Here is a 25,566-nt window from a genome sequence, read left to right as displayed (position 1 = left end):
TCCCCAATGTCAGCATGTTTAGATTTTTCTTCTTGGTCTCTCATTTCCCAGAGAGGTCTCCTTTTGTCTGCTGTCTGGGAGATAAAAGTCTGGCTACCAGAATTCTGGGAACTGACTGGATGAGCTGGGTTCTCAACAAGCTTTATGCCCCTCCCGTTCTCTTAGGTTCCAGAGGCTCCTGGTGCTGGCAGTTCCTGACACTTGAGGATTCTGCTGTGAACATTTGGTTGGTTTTCACTGCTCCATACTGCCGGATTAGGATTCTACTTTCATGGGCCTGCTAAGTCAGTTACCACGCATCTATTGTAGAAAATAAGATGACAGACTCAGAATGTAAAAACACAACTTTATCATTTATAAGAACTGCATTCCAGGAAGGAGGGGAGTAGCCACCAGCCAGAGGCTGGTGACCACCACACCCGTTCCTTAACATAGCAGAGCCTCTGGCTCTTTTGGCCACTTGTTTTTGTTTTTTTATTTTCTCGCTGAGAGAAAATAGAGTCTCTTAGAGTTGGCAGCAAACAAAAGCCTGATAAACAGACCGAAAGTAAAAACAACACAAATCCAGGAATTTAATACTGAACTCTAGCCTATCAGCTCACTTTGAAGCAGGAAATCAGGTGAAGCCTAAGGTCATGACTGGATACACCCTCCCAGACCCCAGGAAGTATCCTCACCCTCCCAGACCCTGGGAGACATCCTCACCAGAGTAGTCTTTGGTATAGAACTTATAACTAAATTACACAGTGTGGAGAGACAAGCTTCAGTCATTTCTCTGCCACCTATTCAGTCCCTGGCAGAAGGCAGGCAGCACAGACCATCATCCCAACACACAGCCTTCACCTTGGAATATGAGGGCAATATTCGAATCATGCCTTAGGGGAACAGGGAAGGGAGTCAGAGACTGCCTGTGATTTTGATACAAGTAGATAGATGGTCTGTGGTCTAGATGATTTCAGCAGAAAAGAAGGAAGATTCATGTGGGAATTTTATAAATGTTTTATGGGGAGAAAAGATAGCATATAGGTAAAGAGAAAATCCCAGCACAGAGAAAACCATTTATCATCCCAACATAAAATGATTAACCAAGAGCTCAAATGTGAGGTAATGTGAGATAACAGAATGAGGTGGAAAATGGGCTAGCAGGGGAATTCAAAAACAACAAATCATGCCATTGTAGAATGAATAAACCAATTTTACACCTGCTATGGAATATAGAAATTGCTTGAGAAGCAGCCTGCATATTCATGAGCATTAGTACGCCCTGTTTTTCTTTTGGATTTTTCGTGTGTTCTCTTCCTGGAGCACCACCTCCTTCCTGTGCTTGATTTTTGGCCCTAACCCCAAAAGGATGTTTTTCTGGTATCTCATTGTAGCCAGTTCCACAGGTTGGGGAAAGGAAGCAGCCCTCCTGACACTGGCCCTTTGTGTGTGTGTATGTATGGGGTGTGTGTGGGGGGAGCATTTCCTTGTTTCTGGAAGTTTCTCTGAGGCTTTTGTCTTAAGTGGGTTTGACATCTATAACATGACTGAATTGAGGGTTCCAGAGAGAGCATGAGCTTATGGCCTTGTCATGTTGTGTAGGACTAAACATTTCTTAATATCTCAGATCTGTAGACCTGAAGCAGGCTAAATCTTAGAGCAGAACAGATTGGGCTGATCAGAATCTTGGACTTGAAAATAAGACACAGCTGAACATGGTGACATGTACCTGTAGTCCCAACTACTCAGGAAGCTGAAGCAGGAGGATTGCTTTATCCCAGGAATTTGAGGCCAGCCTGGGCAACATGGTGAGACTCATCTCAAAAAAAAAAAAAGAAAGAAAGAAGTTGACTGTTAACACTATTGTCATGGATAAATCATGTGATATCTCCTGGATTCGGTTTCTTTATGAGATAGACTACATCAGAATTTCTCAATCTTGGCATTATTGACATTTTGGGCCAGATGAACTTGTGCCTTGTGGGATGTTTAGCAGCATTCCTGACCTCTACCTGTAGATTCCCATAGCATCCCCCAGTCGTGACAACAAAAAATGTATCCAGACAATACTGACTGTCTCCTTGGGGAGCAAAATCGTTCTTTGTTGAGAACCACTGGACTAGGTGATCATTTTTGTTGTGTTGTTGTTGTTTTTTGAGTCAGAGTTCTGCTCTTGTTGCCCAGGCAGGCTGGAGTGCAATGGTGTGACCTCGGCTTACTATGACCTTCGTCTCCCAAGTTCAAGTGATTCTCCTGCCTCAGCCTCCCAAGTAGCTGGGATTACAGGCATGTTGCCACCATGCCCAACTAATTTTTTTGTATCTTTAGTAGAGATGGGTTTCGCTTTGTTGGCCATGCCGGTCTCAAACTCTTGACCTCAGGTGATCCACCCTCCTTGGCCTCCCAAAGTGCTGGGATTACAGGTGTGAGCCAGTGCCCCCGGCCCCACTGGACTAGGTGATCTTATGTCTCCTGTCTGCTGCTGGGTTTCTGGGATTGTTTGAAACACTCCGTTCTTTTCCTCTCTCTTTAGTTTTAGACTCATCTTTAAGTCCTTAGGGAAACTCCCATTCAAGTCAAGAGATATGATTTGGAGCCATTAAATGCTGCATCTACCAATTTACGATGCTGGCCACATCTTGGGTTCCTGCCAAGATCAAGATACATATTCTGGGCTCCTGCAGTTGAAGGAGGAATTCCTTCTCCTACTACAGAGTCTATAGTAGGAGCATAAGCTTTTTTTCAGAGACACAGATGTAGGTTGACAGGCCAAGTGGGCATTAACAAATGAGCTCTGCTGCTGTTGGTAAAGTGTAAGGGCAATGTCTTTTCTTTCTTTTTTGTTTCTTTTTTTCCTGATCAGCTGTAGTCATGTATCTTTTTTTTCTTTTTTTTTTTTTTGAGATGCAGTCTTACTCTGTTTCCCTGGCTAGAGTGCAATGGCACGATCTTGACTCACTGCAACATCCACTTCCTGGGTTAAAATGATTCTCCTGTCTCAGCCTCCCGAGTAGCTGGGATTACAGGCATGTGTCACCACACCTGGCTAATTTTTTGTATTTTTAGTAGAGACAGAGTTTCCCCAGGTTGGTCTTGAACTCCTGACTTCAAGTGATCCAGCCGCTGCGGCCTCACAAAATGCTGGGATTACAGATGTGAGCCACCTCACCTGGCCCCATGTATCTTTTTTTTGTTGTTGTTTCTTTGGCAAATGTAAAATGCTTCCCAAGTAACTGAATGCTATTATCACTGTGGTGTATAAAAATGGTCCTCACCTTCCAGTTCTTTCTTTTTTTCTTTTCTCTCTCTGTTTTTTTTTTTTTCTTTTTTTGAGATTGAGTCTCACTGTGTTACCAGGCTGGAGTGCAGTGGCGCCATCTGGGCTCACTGCAACCTCTGCCTCCCAGGTTCAAGTGATTCTCCAGCCACAGCCTCCCAAGTAGCTGGGACTATAGATGTGCACCACCATGCCCAGCTAATTTTTGTATTTTTGGTAGAGACAGGGTTTCACCATGTTGGCCAGGGTGGTCTTGATTTCTTGACCTCATGATCTGCCCACCTTGGCCTCCCAAAGTGCTGGAATTACAGGTGTGAGCCACAGTGCCCAGGCAGAGTCCTTTCTTTTAAAGACATCTTACATAGCAGAGATTTATGTGGTGAAAGTAGAGTTTGCTCCCTGGAAGGTTACTGTTTCACAATTTTGTCTTTCTTTGGTCTTTTTGGTTCAAAATATCAACATAACTAAATAGTATTGATGACAATAAGCTGTTGATTTTAAGAAGATATGAATTATTTGGTTTCCATTTTTGATTGGTTTTTTCATTTGTGTATATTTTGTAACTTCATAGCTCCTTTTATCCCAGGAACATTGTTTCAGGCAACATAAGGAAGAAATAATTTTCCTTTAGAACTGAGGGAAGATGACTGCTGCCTCTAACATACACCTAGGAACTCCAGTTTCTTATCTCCACTAGGCCCTGTTTGAGATTTTTTTTTTTTTTTTTGAGACAGAGTTTCGCTCTTGTTGCCCAGGCTGGAGTGCAGGCACAGTTTGGCTCACTGCAACCTCTGCCTCCCAGGTTCAGGTGATTCTCCTGCCTCAGCCTCTCAAGTAGCTGGATTACAGGCATGAGCTACCATGCCTAGCTAATTCTGTATTTTTTTTTTTTTTTAGTAGAAACCGGGTTTCACCATGTTGGTCAGGCTGGTCTTGAACTCCTAACCACAGGTGATTCATCCACTTTGGCCTCCCAAAGTGCTAGGATTACAGGCATGAGCCACCGCACCTGGCTGAGATTTTCTTTTTTTACTAATCAATTCAAAGGTTTGTTCATGAGTCTTTGCTTAGAGATTTTCTAGCTCCTTAATTTTTTTGGCTCCAAACCTTATGAAATAGATAATAAGATAAAAAATGAGACTCTCCCTTGAAAGAGAAAGTGAATAGTCATTTCTGTAACCCTACCCAGTATTTTTATGGGTTGAGGTTAGGATTTGATTTCTCAGATACTAGGCATTTATCATCAGGCACTCCTCTCAGATATTGGCAGTAACCCAGGTTTTGTCTGTTACAGCATTGGACATTTGAGGCTTATATAATCTTTGGGTGTGCTTGGTAGACCAATGTAATCAAATCATTGTTAACTCATCACTACATGTTGTAAAGCTTGTGACAACTCCAAACAATTAGCCCTCACCCTTTTTTCTCACTATCCAATACCCAAAAATCGAACCTAATAGGAATGTTCCTAGATCATAACCAGGCTAATCAGTTGTCATTCAACAGTTACAGGGAGTGATACCCAGTGTTTGCCCTGTGGCTGACAATTTGAGATCTCTATTTTGGTCTTTCCCACTTCCCACAAATGCAATTTAGATACAAAATTATAATAAATTATTCTAGATAACTAATAGTTCATAGTTACTGTCTTCAGATGAAGGCACTATGAAACAGTTTTATATTAAATATAACTGCCTTTTTTTTTTTTTTTTGAGTCTTGCTCTGTTGCCAGGCTGGAGTTCAGTGGTGCGATCTCAGCTCACTGCAACCTCCTCCGCCCGGGTTCAAGCCATTCTCCTGCCTCTGCTTCCTGAGTAGCTGGGACTACAGTCGCGCCCCATTACGCCCAGCTAATTTTTGTATTTTTAGTAGAGACAGGGTTTCACCATGTTGAAACCCAGGATGGTCTTGATTTCTCTACCTCATGATCCACCTGCCTCAGCGTCCCAAAGAGTTGGGATTATAGGCGTGAGCCACCACACCTGGCCTGTTTTTGTTTTTAAAAAAATTTTTTTAGAGACAGGGTCTTGCTTTGTTGAGAGGGCCAGGCTGGTCTTTAACTCCTGGCTTCAAGCAGTCTTCCCACTGTGGCTTCCTAAAGTGTTGGGATTACAGCCATTGTGCCCAGCCAGTTTTTTTAGCTTGAATTTGAAATTTTTCTCTAAAATAGAAACAGCTTTATTGAGATATAATTCGCATACCATACCATTCACCCATTTAAAGTGTACAGTTCAGTGGCTTTTAGTCTATTCATAGAACAGTGTGTTCATCATCACAATTTTAGAGCACTTTCAATTACCCCAGAAAGAAACTCCATATTTCTTATATGTCACCCCTAAACCCTCCATCTCCCCTGCTCTATCTAGGCAACTACTAATCTCCTTTCAATTTCTATGGCTGTGCCTGTTCTGAACATTGCATCTAAATGGCATTACATAATATGTGGTCCTTGATGACTGCCTTCTTTTACTTATCGTGTTTTAAAAGTTCTTTGGTCGTATAACATTTATCGGACTTCATTCCTTTTTATGACTGAATAATATTCCATTGTGTAGATATACTACGTTTATTCATCTGTCAGTAGGCATTTGAGTTGTTTCCACTTTGGTTATTATGAATAATGCTGCTAGGAACATTCCTGTACAAGTCTTTGTGTAGACATATGTTATTTATTTATTTTTAAAATTAATTAATTTATTCTGTAGCATAGTGTAAGAGAAGAAAAAACAACAGCAAAAAATAAAATTAATCAATTAATTATTTTTTGAGTCAGGATCTCACTCTGTTGCCCAGGCTGGAGTGCAGTGGCACTATCTCGGCTCATTCCAACCTCTGCCCTCCGGGTTCAAGCAATTCCCTTGCCTCAGCCTCTCAAGTACCTGGGATTACAGGTGCATGTCACCATGCCTGGCTAATTTTTGTATTTTAAATAGAGACAGGGTTTCACCATATTGTCCAGGCCAGTCTGGAACTCTAGACCTCAGGTGATCTGCCTGCCTCAGCCTCCCAAAGTGATGGAATTACAGGAGTGAGCCACCGATCCCAGCAACATACGTTTTAAACATCCTTAGCATATACTTAGGAATAGAATTGCTGAATCTCTGTGGTTATTTGAGGAATTGCCAGCCTGTTTTCCACAGCATCGGTACCATTTTACATTCTCACCAGCAGTGTATGAGGGTCCAGTGCCTTTTTATCTTACTGCACTTCAGGTGTAATGCCTTGCTTCTCAGACTCTTTGAGGTAAAGAAATTGATTTATATGTTTTTTGTATCCTCTATAGGCTTCAAGTGGTTATGTGCATTTTATTATGCAATTGCTAGATACTTTGTTTCTCTGAGCTTCAGTGTTTTACTTTGTAAAATGAGGGTGATATAATTCTTGACCTCTGCGGGCTGCTGGGAGCTTTAAATGAGATGATATATGTAAAACACATAAGGAACTATCTCGCATATAGTGAACCTTCAATAAATTTCAGATATTGCTATTATTATGGGCAGTTTTGGTTGTTATTGAGAATAAATTAATAATTGAGTTTTTTCTTTATTTTGAGAAGGAGTCTCGTTCTGTTGCCCAGACAGAAGTGCAGTGGTACAGTCTTGGATTCCTGCAACCTCTGCCTCCCAGGTTCAAGCGATTCTCTAGCCTCAGCCCCCCGAGTAGCTGGGATTACAGGCTTGTGCCACCACACCTGGCTAATTTTTGTATTTTTAGTAGATATGGGGTTTAACCATGTTGGCCAGGCTGGTCTCGAGCTCCTGGCCTCAAGTGACCTGTCTGACTCTGCCTCCCAAAGTGCTGGGATTACAGTGAGCCACTGCACCCAGACAAGTTCGCCCGTCCTCTCTCCCTCCCTCCCTTCCTTCCTTTTCTCTCTCTCTCTCTCTCTTTCTTTCTTTTTCTTTTTTTGATGGAGTTTTACTCTGTCACCCAGGCTGGAGTGCAGTGGCATATTCTCAACTGACTGCAACCTACACCTCCCAGGTTCAAGAGATTATCCTGTCTCAGCCTCCCGAGTAGCTGGGACTACAGGCGGGTGCCACCATGCCTGGCTAACTTTATTTATTTATTTATTTATTTATTTATTTATTTATTTTTTATTTTTACTAGAGACAGGGTTTCACTATGCTGGCTAGGCTGGCCTCAAACTCCTGACCTCATGATCCACCTGCCTCGGCCTCCCCAAGTGCTAGGATTGTGCCTGGCCGAGGTTTTTCTTTAATAAGAGCTTTGAAAAGTATTTTGGCTAAGGTTGTAATATCTCAATCAGACACTGGTTAAAAAATTAGCATATAGGGAATTATCAGACTGTGGACCTTCTCCCAAGCCTCCAGCACAATTAAAACTGTTGAATTTCCTTTGAGCACTGATCACTTTCCTAGGTGATGGTGTTTATTTCTTTGTATTTATTGGCTGTCTCTCCCTTCCACACCAGAATTTAGGCATTTTGTTTAGCTTGCCCATCATGATCTTTCTGATGCCTAGAAGGATGTCTGCCACATAGCAGGTGTTCAATAAATATTGTTGAATAGATGAGAAAAAAATGTATGCAGAGAAAAAAATTAGGAGACAGGAGACATATTACAAGCTCATGGAGAAGCAATAAGTCACTAGGAAGGTAAAAATACTATTTAAAATAGGTGATAATGGTGCCAGTGATAGCCAACAGGGGTTAAGTACTGTTGTAAACACTGAGCTAAGTTCTGTACAAGCATTCACTTATTTAATCCTCATAATACCCCTATGAAGCACTAGCAATCTTCCCATTTTACAGATGGGGAAACTGTGACACACAGAGATTTAATAACTTGCCCAAAGGCACAGCTAGTGAGTGGAGGAGCAGGGATTTGAACTTTAACTGTCTGGCTCCAAAACCTATTTGAATATCTTTGCTCTACTATGTCAAGCTGATCATAGCAATATGGCAGAGAAAAGGACACCTGAGTTCAGTGTCAGAGTCTAGCCCATGCTAGCACCAGAGAGACCACATGTGCAGTGGGAAGAACATGCAGACGGGGGTCCAGAGAATAGTTTCTGCTCATGCTAGAGAGACCTATTAGTGGCTTACCCACTCCAGATGGCTGTCTTCTGCAGGGAATATCTCAATCCTCAAATTGGGACCTGGGACTTGGAACCTAGCCTTAGCTGATCTCAGGTTCTTTTCGATATTAAAGTTTTCAAGCCCCAAAGAAGTAGAATAATTGAAAATTACTTCGCCTCCCCAGGCCACAAAGTGACATAGATCAAAAAATTTTACTAGCCTCCTGTGTTAGTGTTTATGTTTACAATAAAGTCCTCACTAATTTGATTGGAATAAATCAGCCGGCCTCCAAGTAGACTGTCTTATGAATACATTTAAGGAGATTTGTGCAAATTATTGTATGTTCGTATTATGGAATGCTATGTACTTTAAAAGCATATGGTAGGTCTATGTGAAATGATACAAGAGAAAGTCTATAATATATAAGTAGAAAATGTACTTGCAGAACAGTGTGAATAATATCCCAACCGAAGAGCTGTGTACATGTGCATACCTCCTCACACTTGGGTGTATGTGCCTAGGAAAGGATCTGTAAGGGCACGCCCGAAACCTTTAGTGGTTGTTTTTCCCTCAAGAGTTGGGGTAAGGAGGGAAATTTCACTCTGTATTTATATATCTATTGTTTGATTTTTTTTTACAAGAATGTGCTACTTTTATATTATTAAGAACTACATAAAGGCAAAAAGTTAAAGTGGTTTATAATTAGGTTACCAATAGTGTATGTGTAAAGGATATTTCCAAGAAAGGGACCTTGAGAGTACTTGGAAGGCCTTTTCTCAAGTATTTGCACCATTTCCTAAAATCCTGTTGAACATTAACTATTCCACCTGGGAAGATGCAGTTGTTTAGCAAGGAGACTCTTCAGCCCCGCACAAGACATTTGAAGAAACTTGGTTGCTGCCTTTGCTGTCAGGAAAGAGGAACAGACTACCCAGAGCAGAATTTCCAAAAGCAGATTGAACCTTTGGGGGCAGAGTCCCAGCCCAGTGTAAACTGGTAAAGAGTGAGTCCTCTTCCTACAATCTGGTTATTGCTGCTGTGTAAAAAGTCCTCTTGATTTTTATGTATTTATTGTCTACCGCCTTACTACATGTTTTAATGTGGCTAATTGTTTTGATTTCTGCAGATAGATATAAATCAATATTACCAATATTGTAACTCGTTTTATTTTATTCTCTGCTTTTGCTCAGCATTAACTCACAGATAGCCAGAGGCCACTCTCTGTCTTCTTAGAAGGGGACAGGAGTCCTTATGCTTAACTTCATATTTTCTTTAATTTGAAACAGGGTCTCACTCTGTTACCCAGGCTGGAGTGGTGCAGCAGCAGGAACAGCTCACTGTAGTTTCTGGCTTTCGGGCTCAAAGGGATCCTTCCATCTCAGCCTCCTGAGTAGCTGGGACTACAGGCGCGAGCTACCACACCCAGCTAATTTTTGTTATCTTTTGTAGAGATGAGGTTTTGCCATGTTGCCCAGGCTTAACTTTATATTTTCATTTAGGATTCATATACATTTGGTGCTATCTATACGTCCATTATTCCAAAAACATATTCACATGTTTACTGCAGATCAGAGAAGTTTTGAAATTTTTGGTGAAATAGCTATGTAGTTTGCTATCAGAATATCTTTATGATTATTTAAAAACTATTTTAAACATTTGTTTCCTTTTTTTTTTTTTCTTGAGGCAGAGTCTCTCTTTGTCGCCCAGGCTGGAGTGCAGTGGCGTGATCTCGGCTTACTGCAACCTCTGCCTCCCCAGATTCAAGTGATTCTCCTGCCTCAGCCTCCTGAGCAGTTGGGATCACAGGTGCCTGCCACCATGCCTGGCTAATTTTTGTATTTTTAGTAAAGATGGGGCTTCACCATGTTGGCCAGGCTGGTCTCGAACTCCTGATCTCAAGTGATCTGCCCACCTCAGCCTCCCAAAGGGCTGGGATTACAGGCGTGAGCCACTGCGCATGGCCACATTTGTTTCCTTTTAAGAGGATTTTTACATTATGTTAAAAATCTTGATTGGTGGAAGTTAAGTTTCATAATTTTCCTTTCTCTGTATGAATAATATGCTTTTATAGTGCTGTCACAAGAGGTGCCTTTTGCAGAGTGCCTCATATGTGGCACTGGACTAAGTAAGCATTTTATCTCATCTTCACAACAGGCTATTGAAGTATTATAATTTTAATTTTTCAGATGAGAAAACTGAAACTTAAAATGTTTTAAACTTGGCAAGGCGCCTGTAATCCCAGCACTTTGGGAGGCTGAGGCAGGTGGATCACCTGAGGTCAGGAGTTTGAGACCAACCTGGCCAACATGGTGAAACCCCGTCTCTACAAAAAAAACCACAAAAATTAGTTGGGCATGGTGGCGCGCGTCTGTAGTCCCAGCTACTAGGGAGGCTGAGGCAAGAGAATCACCTGAACCCAGGAGGCGGAGGTTGCAGTGAGCCCAGATCTTGTCGTTGTACTCCAGCCTGGGCGATAAAGGGAGATTCCTTCTCAGAAAAAAAAAAAAAAAAAAAAAATTTTAACTTGCCCAAGGTCACACAGCCAGCAAATGCCTGAACCTGGATATGTTAGCCCTGGTCTAACTTTAGCACTTCCTTGGGCATTTTGGGGGGTGATTTCGGCTTGGCCAGCCAGCATTACTCCCTGAGACCCCTGGAGTTCGGTCAAGTGGATGCCTTAAGGAATGTCTACTGTTGAGCCAGAATAACTCTGGAATTCCCTGTACTCTGAATTGGTAAAAAGAGGCGGGAGTTGACTGAGGTTGGACTCGCTTAGTTCCCTCAGCGACATGAAGGCAATTTCTCCCAACCTGGAGAAAGTGGATCCCTGTGCCTCTGCTCTGGGGCTACGGTGTAGAATCTTTGAATCGCCTGCAATCTTGAGGACTTTGGCTGCACTTCTCCTGAGCTTCTGGCCCATCTAATATTAGTCACGCTACTCAGGTGTTTGCATGTGCCCTGGGCTCAGGGCATCTGGCATATGTCACTGTGGAGGGCAGTTGTAAGTCCCTCCTGCGTTGTGAGGGTGGAGCTTCACGGGGAGCTGCAAGCCCTGAGCAGTCCCTGTAGTGATCCCTGGAGCCTGTGTTTTGGGACTCTAGTTGAAATATTGGGTGCATTTGAAGATGTCCCAGATCATCTTAGACCACCAGCCATTTTTCTGAGGACATGGCAGAGATTTGCCAAGTTTGGGAGTCACCCAGGACTTAGAGGGTGTGATTAAGAAGGAACCTGCTTTGTTGCCCATTTGTCTATGAGGGAAGCAGAGCCCACCAGATCCTTGAGTATTATGAAGAAATTGAAGCTGCCCCAGTCTTTCAACACATCTCCATAGACTAGATGGATGGCGGAGCAGGCATTTGGCTGTAGATACACATGGTTTGGTATGCAGAAGTAAGACCTCCTGGCTGGACCCGCTTCAGAAGCCTTCTTTGTTTCTCTCCACATGAAGAGGACTTAGGAAGGAGATGAAATGCGATTGCTAGGGATTGTGAGGAGGTAGCCCAAGCTACTTGATTCTTAATGCTAAACTGAATTCTAATCCTTGTTTCCTTTTTGGTATTGGATTAGAAAAATGTAGGGCAGGATTAGAATCGGCTGTTAACAGTACCTAGAACAAATATATACCCTGAGAACTTTGGAAAGGAAATAACTTCCTAGGAATGGTTGCGGCTGCAGCAGTAATTTATGTGTCTTTTAACACTTGTGGTACTTGTTTATTTTTATTATTATTATTATTATTATGTCTTTATTATATCTGTCTTTTCCTATCAAAAGGTGACTTAAGTATAATTTTTTTCAGTGAATTTATATTAATTTTTAGTGACAAGAAAATATATTCATCCTCAGTAATATAATACATTCAAATGAAGACAGTGAAATATACTGTTTTCTGCTGTCATTGTGGCAAAGATGAAAATAAATAAACCTCAAGATATTTGATCAGTTGGTATGTTAATTTGGAGAGCCACATAGTGCTGGTGAGGGTGGGAGACATACTTTTGGCAAGTTATTCAGCAGAATTTATCAGGAGCCCAGAACATTTAGACATTTTACCAGTTTATTCCATACTCAGAAAGCTGCCCTAATAGAATAGTTCATGCTAAGAAAAGCCCTGGGCACAAAGATGTTCACTGATACATTATTTTGAGAGCATTTTTCTTATGCAGAAAGCTTGGGACAACATTGGAAGGCACAAATTGGCAAGTAAAGATTAATTATAACATTATTGCACACAAATAAGCTTTTGGTGTGAGTTTTTCTAATTTTCCTGTGCATATCTGCTTTAAAAATAGTTGTAGCATGTTTTTTTCCCCCTTCGCCATATATTTTGAACATTTTCTTCCTCTTTTATACTTGTATATGAAAACTTTAACCTTATTTGAAACCAACCTTCCTTTCTTGCACATCGACAACTGAACATTATTGGGAAAAAACATTAAGCTGCCTGGTCTAACTTTAAATTCACGGTCATGAACGTTAAAGTAGTCCTTAGTACTATCTGAATGCTAAAACATTTCCATAGTAAATTTACTTGCCCAATCTCTGGGAACATATGTAATACCTTCTTTCTTCAAAGCTTCCATATATAACCTGCCTCTGCCACTCTTAGCCAATGACTTCATCTCCAACAAGGAAACCCCTCACCTCTGCCACCATGTCTCCAAGCCCATTTGTGGCTTCCTTCTCCTTCCCAAAGGATGCCTCCTGTCCCAGGTCAGGCTCTCCTCTTGTGTCAGCTCCAGTTCCTTCCTCCTCCTCAGGGACTTCCTTCTTTTATTGCTCCATTATCTCTCCTGCATCATCAGTTTCCCCTTCCCTTTTGACTTTTTGCCAGCATCACTAAAAATGCTGTAATCTTTCACATCTTTAAAAAACAAATCCTGCCCTTGCATTTATGTCTCTGTCTACCCTGTTCATTTTCATGACTTTTCTTCTGCTTTTTTTTTTTTTTTTTTGAGACAGAGTTTCTTGTTACCCAGGGTGGAGTGCAGTGGCGCGATCCCGGCTCACCGCAACCTCCGCCTCCTGGGTTCAGGCAATTCTCCTGCCTCAGCTTCCCGAGTAGCTGGGATTACAGGCATGCACCACCATGCCCAGCTAATTTTTTGTATTTTTAGTAGAGATGGGGTTTCACCATGTTGACCAGGATGGTCTCTATCTCTTGACCTCATGATCCACCCGCCTTGGCCTCCCAAAGTGCTGGAATTACAGGCGTGAGCCACCGCGCCTGGCTCTTCTGCTATCTTTTAAAGCAAAACTTCTTTAAGAGTTGTTGAGATAGTCTGTCTTGTCTTCCTCCTCTTCTATTTTAGTCTGGCTTCATTCTTATTATTTCACTGAGACACTTGTCAAGGTCCACGAAGACCATGTCTATCCTCATCTCACTGATCTTATCAGAGTCATTTTTGGCAGTTGTCCCTCCTGCCTCTATTTGATGATAAGTCCCCAGTGTTTCACTCCAGCTGAGGTTGTGCTTCCAAGCCCAAGAGCTACCTCCAGCCACCTATTCAGTGTCTTCCCTTGAATGTGTCTTAGCCATCTCAATCTTTTCTTTTCTTTCTTTTTTTTTTTGAGACAGAGTCTTGTACTGTCGCCCAGGCTGTAGTGCAGTGGTGTGATGTCGGCTCGCTGCAATCTCCACCTCCTAGGTTCAAGCAATTCTTCTGCCTCAGCCTCCCAAGTAGCTGGAACTACAGGTGTGTGCCACCACACCTGGCTATTTTTTTTGTATTTTTGGTAGAGACGGGGTTTCACCATGTTGGCCAGGATGGTCTTCATCTCCTGACCTTGTGATCCGCCCACCTCGGCCTCCTAAAGTGCTGGGATTACAGGCGTGAGCCACCATGCCCAGCCAGCCTTCTTATTCTTAAAACAACTAAAATAGAACTCCTGGTGTTCTCCTACAGACCAGTTCTTCTCCTGCTAAAGCTCCCTGAATGTCTCTACATCAATTTCTTGGCTTAAACGAAAAATCTGGGAGTTAGCTATGTTTCTTTTCTTTTCCACCACATCCAGTTTATCAGCTAGCCCTGCTGGCTTTACCTCCACAGTCTATTATGTCCAGTCTACCCACTGCTCCCCATCTCCTCTGCCACTGTCGTGCCTGCAATGTTGGAAAGGCCTCCTGACTCCACTCCCTGCTTCTGTTCTTGTCCCCTCCCTCTTGGATCTCAGTAGCTCATCAGATTACGTCCTTACCTTCCATGGCTCTCCAGTGCCCTTCAGATAAAATCACACTCCTTATCAAGGACCATGAGGCTCTGTATGGTCTGACCTCCAACTTCAGCCTATATCATCTTCATTTCCCAGAAAATGTCAAGCTCATTTTCCTTTTTCCACAAGACTTTGTGCTGTTCCTTCTTCTTTTCATAGTTCTTGGCTGACTTCTTCCTCGTCAGGTCCATCTTGCTTAGAGTGGCCTTGCCTGACTCCCTACTTAAGTAGGCAGTCCACACCCTTTTTTAAAAAAATCATAGCACCCTATTTATTTACTTCGGAGCACTTATGAGAAGATGTAATTGCTCTTTCCATTTAGTGGCTGCCTCTTTCCCTAGAGCAACAGCTCCACAGGAGCTGAGCAGCATAGTATCTTGTTCATTCCCAGGGCCTAGTACAATGGCTGGCAAGTAGTGGTTACTTATCAAATGCTTATTGAGTGAAAACTGGAATGAGTGAGTATGTATTTTCCCATATAATTATTTCCAGTGGATACATAGTATTCCATTGTACAAATGTAACCTAATTAACTTAATTAACTTAACCACTGCCCTATTATAGATATATTGGTTTCCAGTTTTTCACTATACTGAAACATGCAAAGTAATCTAAATGGTTATTGGGAATATTGTTGACAATGGACTATTATGCAGGCATTTAAAATCCTAGGAAGCATTTTTATTAAAATGTGTGAAATGAGTATGTTAAGTGACAAAGCATAATATAAGATTATATACCTACAGCATGATCTTCTTTTTTTGAGTCAGAGTCTCCCTCAGTCACCCAGACTAGAGTACAGTGGCATGATCTTGGCTTACTGCAACTTTGCCTCTCTGGCTCAAGTAGTCCCACTACCTCAGCCTCCTGAGTAGCTAGGACTACAGGTGTGTGCCACCATAATTGGCTAATTTTTGTATTTTTTGTAAAGACAGAGTTTCACCATGTTGTCCAGCCTGGTCTCAAACTCCTGGCTCAAGTGATTTGCCTGTCTTGGCCTCCCAAAGTGCTGGAATTACAGGCATGAGCCACCACACCTGGCCAACATGATCTTAACTATGTAAAAGTGCATAGAAAAAGCTAGTATGAAATAAACTGTGTAAGTTTTTTTTCTTTGAGATGGAGTTTTGCTCTTTTTGCAAAGGCTGGAGTGCAATGGCACTATCTCGGCTCACTGCAACCTCCGCCTCCCGGGTTCAAGGTATTCTCCTGCCTCAGCTTCCTGTGTAGCTTGGATTACAGGCATGCGCCACCAGGCCCAGTTAATTTTGTATTTTTTAGTAGAGACAGGGTTTCACCCTGTTGATCAGGCTGGTCTCCAACTCCTGACGTCAGGTGATCCACCCACCTCTAGCTTCCCAAAGTGCTAGGATTACGGGCATGAGCCACCGTGCCCGGCCAATAAACAAAAATGTTAATTATGCATTTCAAGTTGGAATGATTAGAGATGCCACACCCAGCTAATGTTTGTACTTTTAGTAGAGATGGGGTTTCACCATGTTGGCCAGGCTAGTCTTGAACTCCCGACCTCAGGTGATCTGCTCACCTCAGCCTCCCAAAGTGCTGAGATTACAGGTGTGAGCCATCACGCCCAGCCTGATTGTTTTTCAGTACATAAGTAATATATGGAGCCAGGTATGGTGGCTCATGCCTGTAATTCTAGCACTTTGGGAGGCCAAGGTGGGCGGATCACCTGAGTTGGAGACCAGCCTGATGAACATGGAGAAACCCTGTCTCTGCTAAAAGTACAAAATTAGCTGGGTGTAGTGGCGCATGCCTGTAATCTCAGCTACTTGAGAGGCTGAGGCAGGAGAATTGCTTGAATCTGGGAGGTGGAGGTTGTGGTGAGCCAAGATCATGCCATTGTGCTCCAGCCTGGGCAACAAGAGTGAAACTCCGTCTCAAAAAAACAAAAAACAAACAAAAAAAACAAGTAATACATGGAATTTTTTTTTTTTTTTTGAGACATAGTCTGGGTCTGTCGCCCGGGCTGGAGGGCAGTGGCGCAATCACGGCTCCACTTCCCAGATTCAAGCAATTCTCCTGCCTCAGCCTCCTGAGTAGATGGGGTTACAGGTGCACACCACCGCGCCCAACTAATTTTTGTATTTTAGTAGAGGCAGGGTTTCACCATATTGGTCAGGCTGGTCTTGAACTCATGACCTCAGGTGATCCACCCACCTTGGCTTCCCAAAGTGCTGGGATTACAGGTGTGAACCACTGCCCCTGGCCAGAATTTTTTCTTTATACTTTTCTGTCTTTTCCAAGTTTACTGCACTGTATGTGTGTATGTGTGTGTGTGTGTCTGTTTTATAATCAGGAAAAAAGTGCTTAAAACTTTAGACACTTGGCCGGGCGCGGTGGCTCAAGCCTGTAATCCCAGCACTTTGGGAGGCTGAGGCGGGTGGATCACGAGGTCCAGAGATCAAGACCATCTTGGTCAACATGGTGAAACCCCGTCTCTACTAATACAAAAAATTAGCTGGGCACGGTGGCGCGTGCCTGTAATCCCAGCTACTCAGGAGGCTGAGGCAGGAGAATTGCCTGAACCCAGGAGGCGGAGATTGCGGTGAGCCGAGATCGCGCCATTGCGCTCCAGCCTGGGTAACAAGAGCGAAACTCCGTCTCAAAAAAAAAAAAAAAAAAAAACTTTAGACACTTATGACATATCAGATTACTAAAGATAGTCAAAAGCAGAGTTAGGAACCATCGAGCCTTAGAGAATTGTCTAACTGTTTGAAGCATATGTGCTGATGACATGCTGATGACAGCTGTTGCCCTTCGAGTCACTCCTGACATGTGTTACTTGGGTTTACAGAGTAGCAAGAATGGACTTTCCTATGGAGCCTCACAGCTGGTCAGGTGTGTGTGTGTTTGTGGTGTTCCAGGAAACAGGGCTTACCAAAATCGTGATTTGGGGATGAGAGCTCTCTGCAGATGTGCTCGGGGTTGGGCTCAAGCCATTTTCCTATCTCAGCCTCCCGAGTAGCTGGTATTATAGGCATGCAGCACCATGCCTGGCTAATTTTTGTATTTTTAGTAGAGACTGGGTTTCATCATGTTGACCAGGCTAGTGTCGAACTCCTGACCTTAGGTGACATACCCACCTCATCCTCCCAAAGTGCTATTTTGTTCATCACTGAATCCCTAGCATCAATTACAGATGTGAGCCACCATTGCCTGGCCAATAACTATTTTTATGGTGGGTTGATTATGGCTCAGTAAACCAGTTGGTGAATTGCATGATTCAGAAGCACAAAGCCTAAGGTGGGAAATGATCTTGTCTAACAGAGAGGTGGAGAAGTCTTTGATATTATATTAAATTTATTTTCTCTTTCTCTCCTTTTTTAGAGATTATGCATGATGTGATAAAGAAGGTCAAGAAGAAGGGGGAATGGAAGGTGAGTAGAAAGTGCAGTTAGTGGCCTTAAAGGTGAGTTCACATGGAAAAATCAGAAGGGAATGGAGCTGGAGGAAAATTGTAGGCAGGAATGAGGGCTTTTGCTATGTTCAAAGAGTACAGAACACTCCTGGATTGGAAAAAGTTTATCTTCTCTGCCTTACATTTCATATGGCCTTGGTTAAGAGGTCTGTCTGTCATGAAGCTTATCTTAAAGACTACCTGGTCAGGCAGTTAGCAGTGGAGCTCTTTTGTTCAAGCAAAATACTTCCTGGAATCTGTTAGATAAAGTAGAAGAAGGTATAATTCTGCTGGCTCTGGGAGAGGAAGAAGAGGCCTTCTTGTCCTTTTGTGGTGATAATGCATCTCCATAGAGCCCATGTACAGTTTGTGCTCAAAGCCCTCATCTGGTATATCCTCACTGATCCTCACTACATAAGACGAAAATAGTAAGCTGGTTTATTCATATAAGATTGAGAGCAGTGCTGGAAACTGTAGTGTACTTGAAATAAACATTTAAGCCAATCAAACTGAAAATGGCCTGGGACTGGAATGTGTCATACAGGAGTGGCACCTGCTGCCCCCTGTGCATGAAGTCAGCATTTTAAGGACTACTTGGTTGTCTGAGGCTGAGAATTATACTGGCCAAAAGGGTGTGCAGTTTTACTTGAATTGTTCTGCATGTTGTTGAAGGATTTATACTAACCTTTCTTGCCCTCAAGTTTTCCTGTAGTTAAAAGCCCATGCATTTTCAAGTGCATTGGGCCTTGGAACAACAGAGCTGATTAGTACAGGAGGATTTTGAAGTCTCTTCCATGGCCTTTGTTTTAACCAGCATATCTGTCCTTACCACCCAGAAGGGGAGGTTGTCTGGTGGGAACTCTTTATGCATACCTTTCTCTCTTACCCTTCACATCAGCGATGGGCTTATAGACATGTGAATTTTAAACTAATCTTGAGGAAGCTACCTTATATAATACAAACTAATTGGCCCTTGTACTGCAGCGGAAAGCTTTCTCATCCACACTGTCTCACCTGATGTGTCTTCCTCCTGTTGCCCCCCTTCTCAGTTTATAGTATTACAAAAAGAGAGAAGAGAAAAAAAGAAAAAAAAGAGAGGACAAATAGCTTTGTTTTAACTGCCAGCTTCCTCTCCACTGTGGGCTGAATGAAGATAAGAAAGGTTAGCTGAAGAGTTGCAGGTCTGAAGTTTTTAGGCCAGGACCGGAATGTTCTTGTTCTTCCAGCCTAGGCTGAGGTACACTATGGTCCCAGCTGACATATGTGTTAGTGGCACAGTTCTGATGATGCCTTTCATCAAGTCCTCACATGCCAGACCACATGTACAGGCACTAGTGTTCACTCTCCCCTTAAACACAAGTTTATGCCCTGAAAAAAGTACTCTCTAATGTGATTATCTCTGAATATTGCAGCTATAGATAATTTTTTCATTATTTATTTATTTACTTATTTATTTGATGGAGTCTTGCTGTCACCCAGGCTGGAGTGCAGTGACGTGATTTTGGCTCACTACAACCTCTGCTTCTCAGAGGATTCAAACGATTCTCCTGCCTCAGCCTCCCAAGTAGGTGGAATTACAGGTGCCCGCCACCACTCACAGCTAATTTTTATATTTGTAGTAGAGATGGGGTTTCACTATGTTAGCCAAGCTGGTCTCGAACTCCTGACCTCAAGTGATCTGCCTTCCTTGGCCTCCCAAAGTGCTGGGATTACAGGCATGAGCCACTGTGCCCAGCTGATTTTTCTTTTTTTTTTTTTCCTTTTTTTTTTGAGACAGAGTTTCGCTCTTTTTGCCCAGGCTAGAGTGCGATGGCACAATCTCGGCTCACTGCAACTTCTGCCTCCTGAGTTCAAGCAGTTCTCCTGCCTCAGCCTCCGGAGTAGCTGGGATTACAGGCGTACACCACCACACCCAGCTGTTTTTGTATGTTAAGTAGAGATGAGTTTCTCCATGTTGGTCAGGCTGGTCTTGAACTCCTGACCTCAGGTGATCTGCCCGCCTCAGCCTCCCAAAGTGCTGGGATCACAGACCCGAGCCACCACGCCTGGCTTTTTCATTTTTTTAATGGGTACTTTATCATGGGAAATAAAAACCGTTTTTTTTAGGTTTATAAAATTAAATCAGTGAAAGGAAACTCTAATTCCTAGAAAGTTAGGTTAGAGTGTGGAAGGTACAAGCAAGCATGTATCCCAGTGGCCTTCTGGTCCATAGGAAATATGGTTTCTTCAGTCTTCCGCACTTCTGGAGCTCCTTTTAGAGTCTGACACAGTAAGCTGATGTGAGAATCACAGCAGATGCCATGCAGCTCATATGCTGTTCTCTGTCCTTGCAGGTGCTGGTGGTGGATCAGTTAAGCATGAGGATGCTGTCTTCCTGCTGCAAGATGACAGACATCATGACCGAGGGCATAACAAGTGAGCATGCTCTCTGCGATTGAGCAGTACTCTTTCCTATTCATTATTATCTCCTTTGATTTTAGATTCTTCCGGCAACCTGTGTGCCAAGACCAGAAGCTCCTGAGAGGCCCAAGGCTATCTTGTTCATCACTGAATTGCTAGCACCAAATCCAGGGCTAGATGCTCATTAAATGTCTGTTAAAGGAATGCCGAAAGAATGGTTAAATCAAGAAAGAAAAGGCAGCTCACCCAATAGAAAAAACGTTCTGAGCAGGCACTTAAAGGAAGAAATCCAAATGGCCAATAAATCTATGAAAATTGCCCACTGTCATTAGTGGTCAGGGAAATGCAATTCAGAACAGAGGGAGATGCCAATATAGACTCAAAAGATTACACTGTTTAATCTCTGATAATGCCAAGTGACGGTGAGGAGGTAGAAAAATGGAAACTCCTATGTGATGGAATGTCTGTTGGTGTAGCCCCTTTGAAAAGCACTTGGCAGTGTCCAGTAAAGTTAAAGTTATGCCTGTCCTATGAGCCAGCAAGTCTGTGGTCAGATGTGTGTCCTAGACAACCTCAGGTATGTGTGCCCAGGATACATGTGCAGGAATATATGTGCAGTGTTGCTTATAGGTGCCCCAAGTGGAAAACAACCCAAACGCCCATCAAGTGTAGAATGATTAAACCGGTTGTGGTGCAGTTACACAGCAGAATACTCTACAGGGATGAAAATGAGCAAGCCCTGAGCGCTCACAGTAACATGAATGCACCTGACAAACAACGGTGAGGAAAGACAGCAAGACACGAAAGACCACTGAGAGTGAGTTTTCATTCCATAGAGTCAAACCGCAGAGCTCAGCTGTGTTTTAAAATGCAGATGTAGGGAGTAAAACCTAAACAGAAGAGCTCACCATTCAAGGGATGATAATGATTCTGTTTGCAGGGAAGAGCAAATGGTGCTGACAGCCAGGGCACTTTTGTGGTGCTGATAGGGTTTTGTTTCTTAACTATTTAGACATTTGCCTTACAGTTATTTGTATGTTTATGTTTTATTCACTCTTTGGAATGTGTGCTGTAACTTTTGGTAAATACCAAGGAGCACAATTGCTGGATCCTATGGTAAGTGTGTTTAGTTTTGTAAGATACTGCCAAACCGTTTTTCAAAGTGGCTGACCATTTTGCATTCCCAGTAGGAGTGAATGAGAGTTCCTGTTGCTCTGCATCCTTACCAGAATGTGGAGTTGTCAGTGTTCTGGATTTTGACCATTCTAATAGCTGTGTAGTGGTACGGTGTTGTCATTTGAATTTGCATTTTCCTGATGACCTAGGATGTGGAGCATCTTTTCACATGCTTATTTGCCATCTGTATATTGTTTTTTGGTGCAGTGTCTGTAAGGTCTTTGGCCCATTTTTTAATTGGGTTATTTGTTTTCTTATTGTTGAGTTTTAAGGGAGCTTTATATATTTTGGATAATAGTCCTTTATCAGATATGCCTTTTGGAAATATTTGCCCTCAGTCTGTGGCTTGTCTTTTCATTCTCTTGACAGCATCTTTCACAGAGCAATAATTTTTAATTTTAATGAAGTCCAGCTTATCAATTCTTTTTTTCATGGATTGTGGCTTTGATGTCATATCTAAAAAGTCATTGGCCACCTAGCTTTTCTTTTATATAATCCTCTAGAGTTTCATAATTTTGCATTTTACATTTAAGTCTGTGATCCATTTTGAGTTAGCATTTATAAAGGGTATAAGGTATGTGTCTGTTTTCATTTTGGTTACACGTGGATGTGATTCCTTTATTTTTAAAAAACAGATCCAGTGTATCTGTCAGCAGAAGTATAGTCCTGTAAATGTCATACACACTTTTTTTTGAGACGGAGTCTTGCTGTCTCCCAGGTTGGAGTGCAGTGTCGTGATCTCAGCTCACCGCAACCTTTGCCTCCTGGGTTCAAGTGATTCTCCTGCCTCAGCCTCCCAAGTAGCTGGGATTACAGGCGCCTGCCACCACACCCAACTAATTTTTGTATTATTAGTAGAAACAGAATTTCACCATGTTGGCCAGGGTTGTCTCAAACTCCTGACCTCAAGTGATCTACCCGCCTCAGACTCCCAAAGTGCTGGGATTATAGATGTGAGCCACCACACCTGGCCTGCATACATAATTTTTTTAATGCATTCCATTTAATTACAAGTAATATAAACCAAAGATTTAAAGGAGATTAAAGACCCATCAGAATAATTTGGCAACTTTAATTCTTAGGAAGATCAAAGTTCCCTCCAACCTAATTTGATGTTTTATTACTAAAAGCAAAGACCAGTATGGTACAGTATTACTCCAGAGAAATTAAAGGAAGATCCTTAGGGCAGCTTCACCCACATTCATTTTATGAATGGATACCTTCCCTACCTCAAAATGCTTTAGAGAGGTACTGCTACCATTACATGGTTCCTTATTAAATTTGAAAAGCGCCTGAAAGTTTGGGCACCAGAAAGACACTCCAACAACATGTATCTAAACTGCAGCTTCAGGTTAATAGGACTAAAGCAGTTACATTGTGAGAAGTGCTGAAGGGGCCGGGTGCGGTGGCTCACGCCTGTAATCCCGGCACTTTGGGAGGCCGAGGAGGGTGGATCATGAGGTCAAGCGATCGAGACCATACTGGTAAACATGGTGAAACCCCGTCTCTACTAAAAATACAAAAAATTAGCTGGGCATGGTGGTGCGTGCCTGCAATCCCAGCTACTCAGGAGGCTGAGGCAGGAGAATTGCCTGAACCCAGGAGGCGGAGGTTGCGGTGAGCCGAGATCGTGCCATTGCACTCCAGCCTGGTTAACAATAGGGAAACTCCGTCTCAAAAAAAAAAAAAAAAAAAAAAGAAGTGCTGAAGGCATATGATATCTTTCTGGCACAAAGGTGGCCTTGGTTCCTCACCAGATGGTGTAGCCACCGTCTAAACCACCCATGAAGAAGTTCCCCTTCCGCTGAGTTACGAGGACGTTGGCTCCCTGCATGACTGCCAAGCTGAGCAGCATTGGGAGGGCATCCAGGAGATGGAGGGGGAATGTTGCCAGCAGTAGCCCCAGCTCTAAATCTGGCACCTGCATTGTACCCTCCTTCCATCAGCACTGTAGAGCCAGATGGATAGATGGGACTGACTGAATAATAAGCCATGGGGATTGTGGAACCTAAAGGCCCAACAGCCACAAACTGGGCCATGGGAAGATACAGAGAGGCTCCAGGAAATGTGGCCGACTTGGTGGGGACCGTGGCAGTCCCTGGGTGCACAAAGCTCGGACGATAGAGCTCTGAGTAGGTAGGTGGAGCATCAGTATAATGTGGAGCCTGAGGAAGATACAAGGTCTGAGGGTATACTGGATTCCCAGGAGGCTGCACAGGGTAGGTTGGCTGTGTTGGATATTGACCTTTGCTGTTCATGGTGGCTGTGGGTCCCGCATATAGAATTTTTGATGAGACTTTTATGTTATTTATCCAAGTCAGTGTGTTTTTTTGTTTGTTTGTTTTTGAGACAGAGTCTTGCTCTGTCGTCCAAGCTGGAGTGCAGTGGGGCGATCTTGGCTCACTGCAACCTCTGCCTCCTGGGTTCAATTCTCTTGCCTCAACCTCCTGAATAGCTGGGATTACAGATGTCTGTCACCACACCCAGCTAATTATTGTATTTTTAGTAGAGAAGGAGTTTCACCATGTTGGCCAGGCTGGTCTTGAACTCTTGACCTCAAGTGATCCACCCACCTTCGCCTCCCAAAGTACTGGGATTACAAGTGTGAACCACTGTGCCCGGCCTGCATGCACAATTTTTGATGTGATTTTTATGTAATTTGGTGATCCAAGTGTGATTTTTGTTTGTTTTTGAGACAAACAGGATACCCAGGATGGAGTATAGTGGTGTAATCTTGGCTCATTGCAACCTCCACCTCCCAGATTCAGGCAATTCTTGTGCCTCAGCCTTTCGAGTACCTGGGATTACGGGTGGGCACCAGCACACCCAACTAATTTTTTTTTTGTTTGTATTTTTAGTAGAGATGGGTTTCACCATGTTGGCCTAGCTAGTTTCAAACTCCTGGCCTCAAGTTACCTGCTTGCTGTGGCCTCCCAAAGTCCTGGGATTGCAGGCATGAGCTACCGTGCCTGGACCCAAGTCAGTTTTAAGACTAGGCTTGCCCCTATTTTGAGCTTACAATGTTATTTTCTTCATTGAATTTTTGAAACTATTTTTTTTTCTGTCTATCAAAGCAAAAACAAAAGCAAAAAAACACAAAAGTAAAGGGGAAAAATGCCAAATGGAGCTAACAAGAATCTAATAAAAGAGCAGTGATGTCCTGTCCTCCTCTCATCTCCCCATCCCTGAGGTCCATTACCCCAGAGGCAGCCACCTTGCCCTTCGTTCTGGTCATCTTTTTGACTTTTCTTTATAGATGCTTGTTCTATTATATCTTGATTCAGTGCTATTAGATATTATTAATTGACTTCCTGTGGGAGATGGGGATTCAGATATTTCCACTATACACAGACTCTTTCGTACCCTGAAAGGTGGTTTTTAAAAAATGACCTTATGGCTGGGTGTGGTGGCTCATGCCTGTAATCCCAGCACTTCAGGAGGCTGAGGCGGGCAGATCACCTGAGGTCAGGAGTTCCAGACCTGCCTGGCCAGCATAGTGAAACCCCGTCTCTACTAAAAATACAAAGATTAGCTGGGCACAGTGGCATGTGTCTGTAGTCCCAGCTACTCGGGAAGCTGAGAATTGCTTGAATATGGAAGGTGGAGGTTACAGTGAGCCGAGATCAAGCCATTGCACTCCAGCCTGGGCGACAGAGCAAGACTCTGTCTCAAAAAAAAAAAAAAAGTTCTTACTTAGCAAAATTTAAGCCTTTGTTGAAGCCCTGAAACATTTTGAGGGGAAGTATTAGTGGCCTATGAAATTACAAAATCTATAACCATTGGTAAAGTAGATGTTTGGGGATTTTGGTATTAATTTGAACATTATTTGGGGTGAAAAGTCTTTATAAATGTTACAAGGGATTCCTCTAAAGTGATGCTTTTATCTACTTAAATCATTTGCATAAGAAGAATAGCACCTGTATAATTGCTTTGCTCCCTCCGTGCTAGAGGACAGTAGATAATACATTTTAAGCATTACCAGGTGACTGGTAAGATTCTCCCAAAAGCTGTTCTTTCCAGGTGAAGTCTTTGCTATAACTGTAGAGGAAACAA

The 25,566-nt window shown here is 42.9% G+C and overlaps 1 protein-coding gene and 1 pseudogene across 5 annotated transcripts in view; one reads left to right on the top strand and one right to left on the bottom strand.

The window, feature by feature from the left end:
- STXBP1 (syntaxin binding protein 1) overlaps positions 1–25,566 on the top strand; it is an 89,087-nt gene that overhangs the window by 28,389 nt on the left and 35,132 nt on the right. For 3 of the 4 annotated variants that reach the window (XM_021674044.2, XM_021674043.2, XM_064377779.1), the window contains exons 2-3: positions 17,868–17,917; positions 20,271–20,352. In XM_021674044.2, the coding sequence (XP_021529719.2) occupies positions 17,868–17,917; positions 20,271–20,352 (132 nt within the window). Of the gene's footprint in view, positions 1–207; positions 227–17,867; positions 17,918–20,270; positions 20,353–25,566 lie in introns of those variants that run through there. The other variant, XM_064377778.1, reaches the window with a different exon arrangement.
- LOC105721179 (DAZ-associated protein 2-like) lies at positions 23,247–23,788 on the bottom strand (annotated as a pseudogene). The gene has a single exon (XR_001108273.3). The product of XR_001108273.3 is annotated as a DAZ-associated protein 2-like (transcript).

The sequence above is a fragment of the Aotus nancymaae genome, unplaced genomic scaffold (assembly GCF_030222135.1).
Source record: "Aotus nancymaae isolate 86718 unplaced genomic scaffold, 86718_ANA_hifiasm-v0.15.2.pri h1tg000003l, whole genome shotgun sequence".
NCBI lineage: Eukaryota > Metazoa > Chordata > Mammalia > Primates > Aotidae > Aotus > Aotus nancymaae.
The sequence above is the reverse complement of the archived record's forward strand: the minus strand, read 5'-3'. Positions and strand labels throughout refer to the sequence as shown.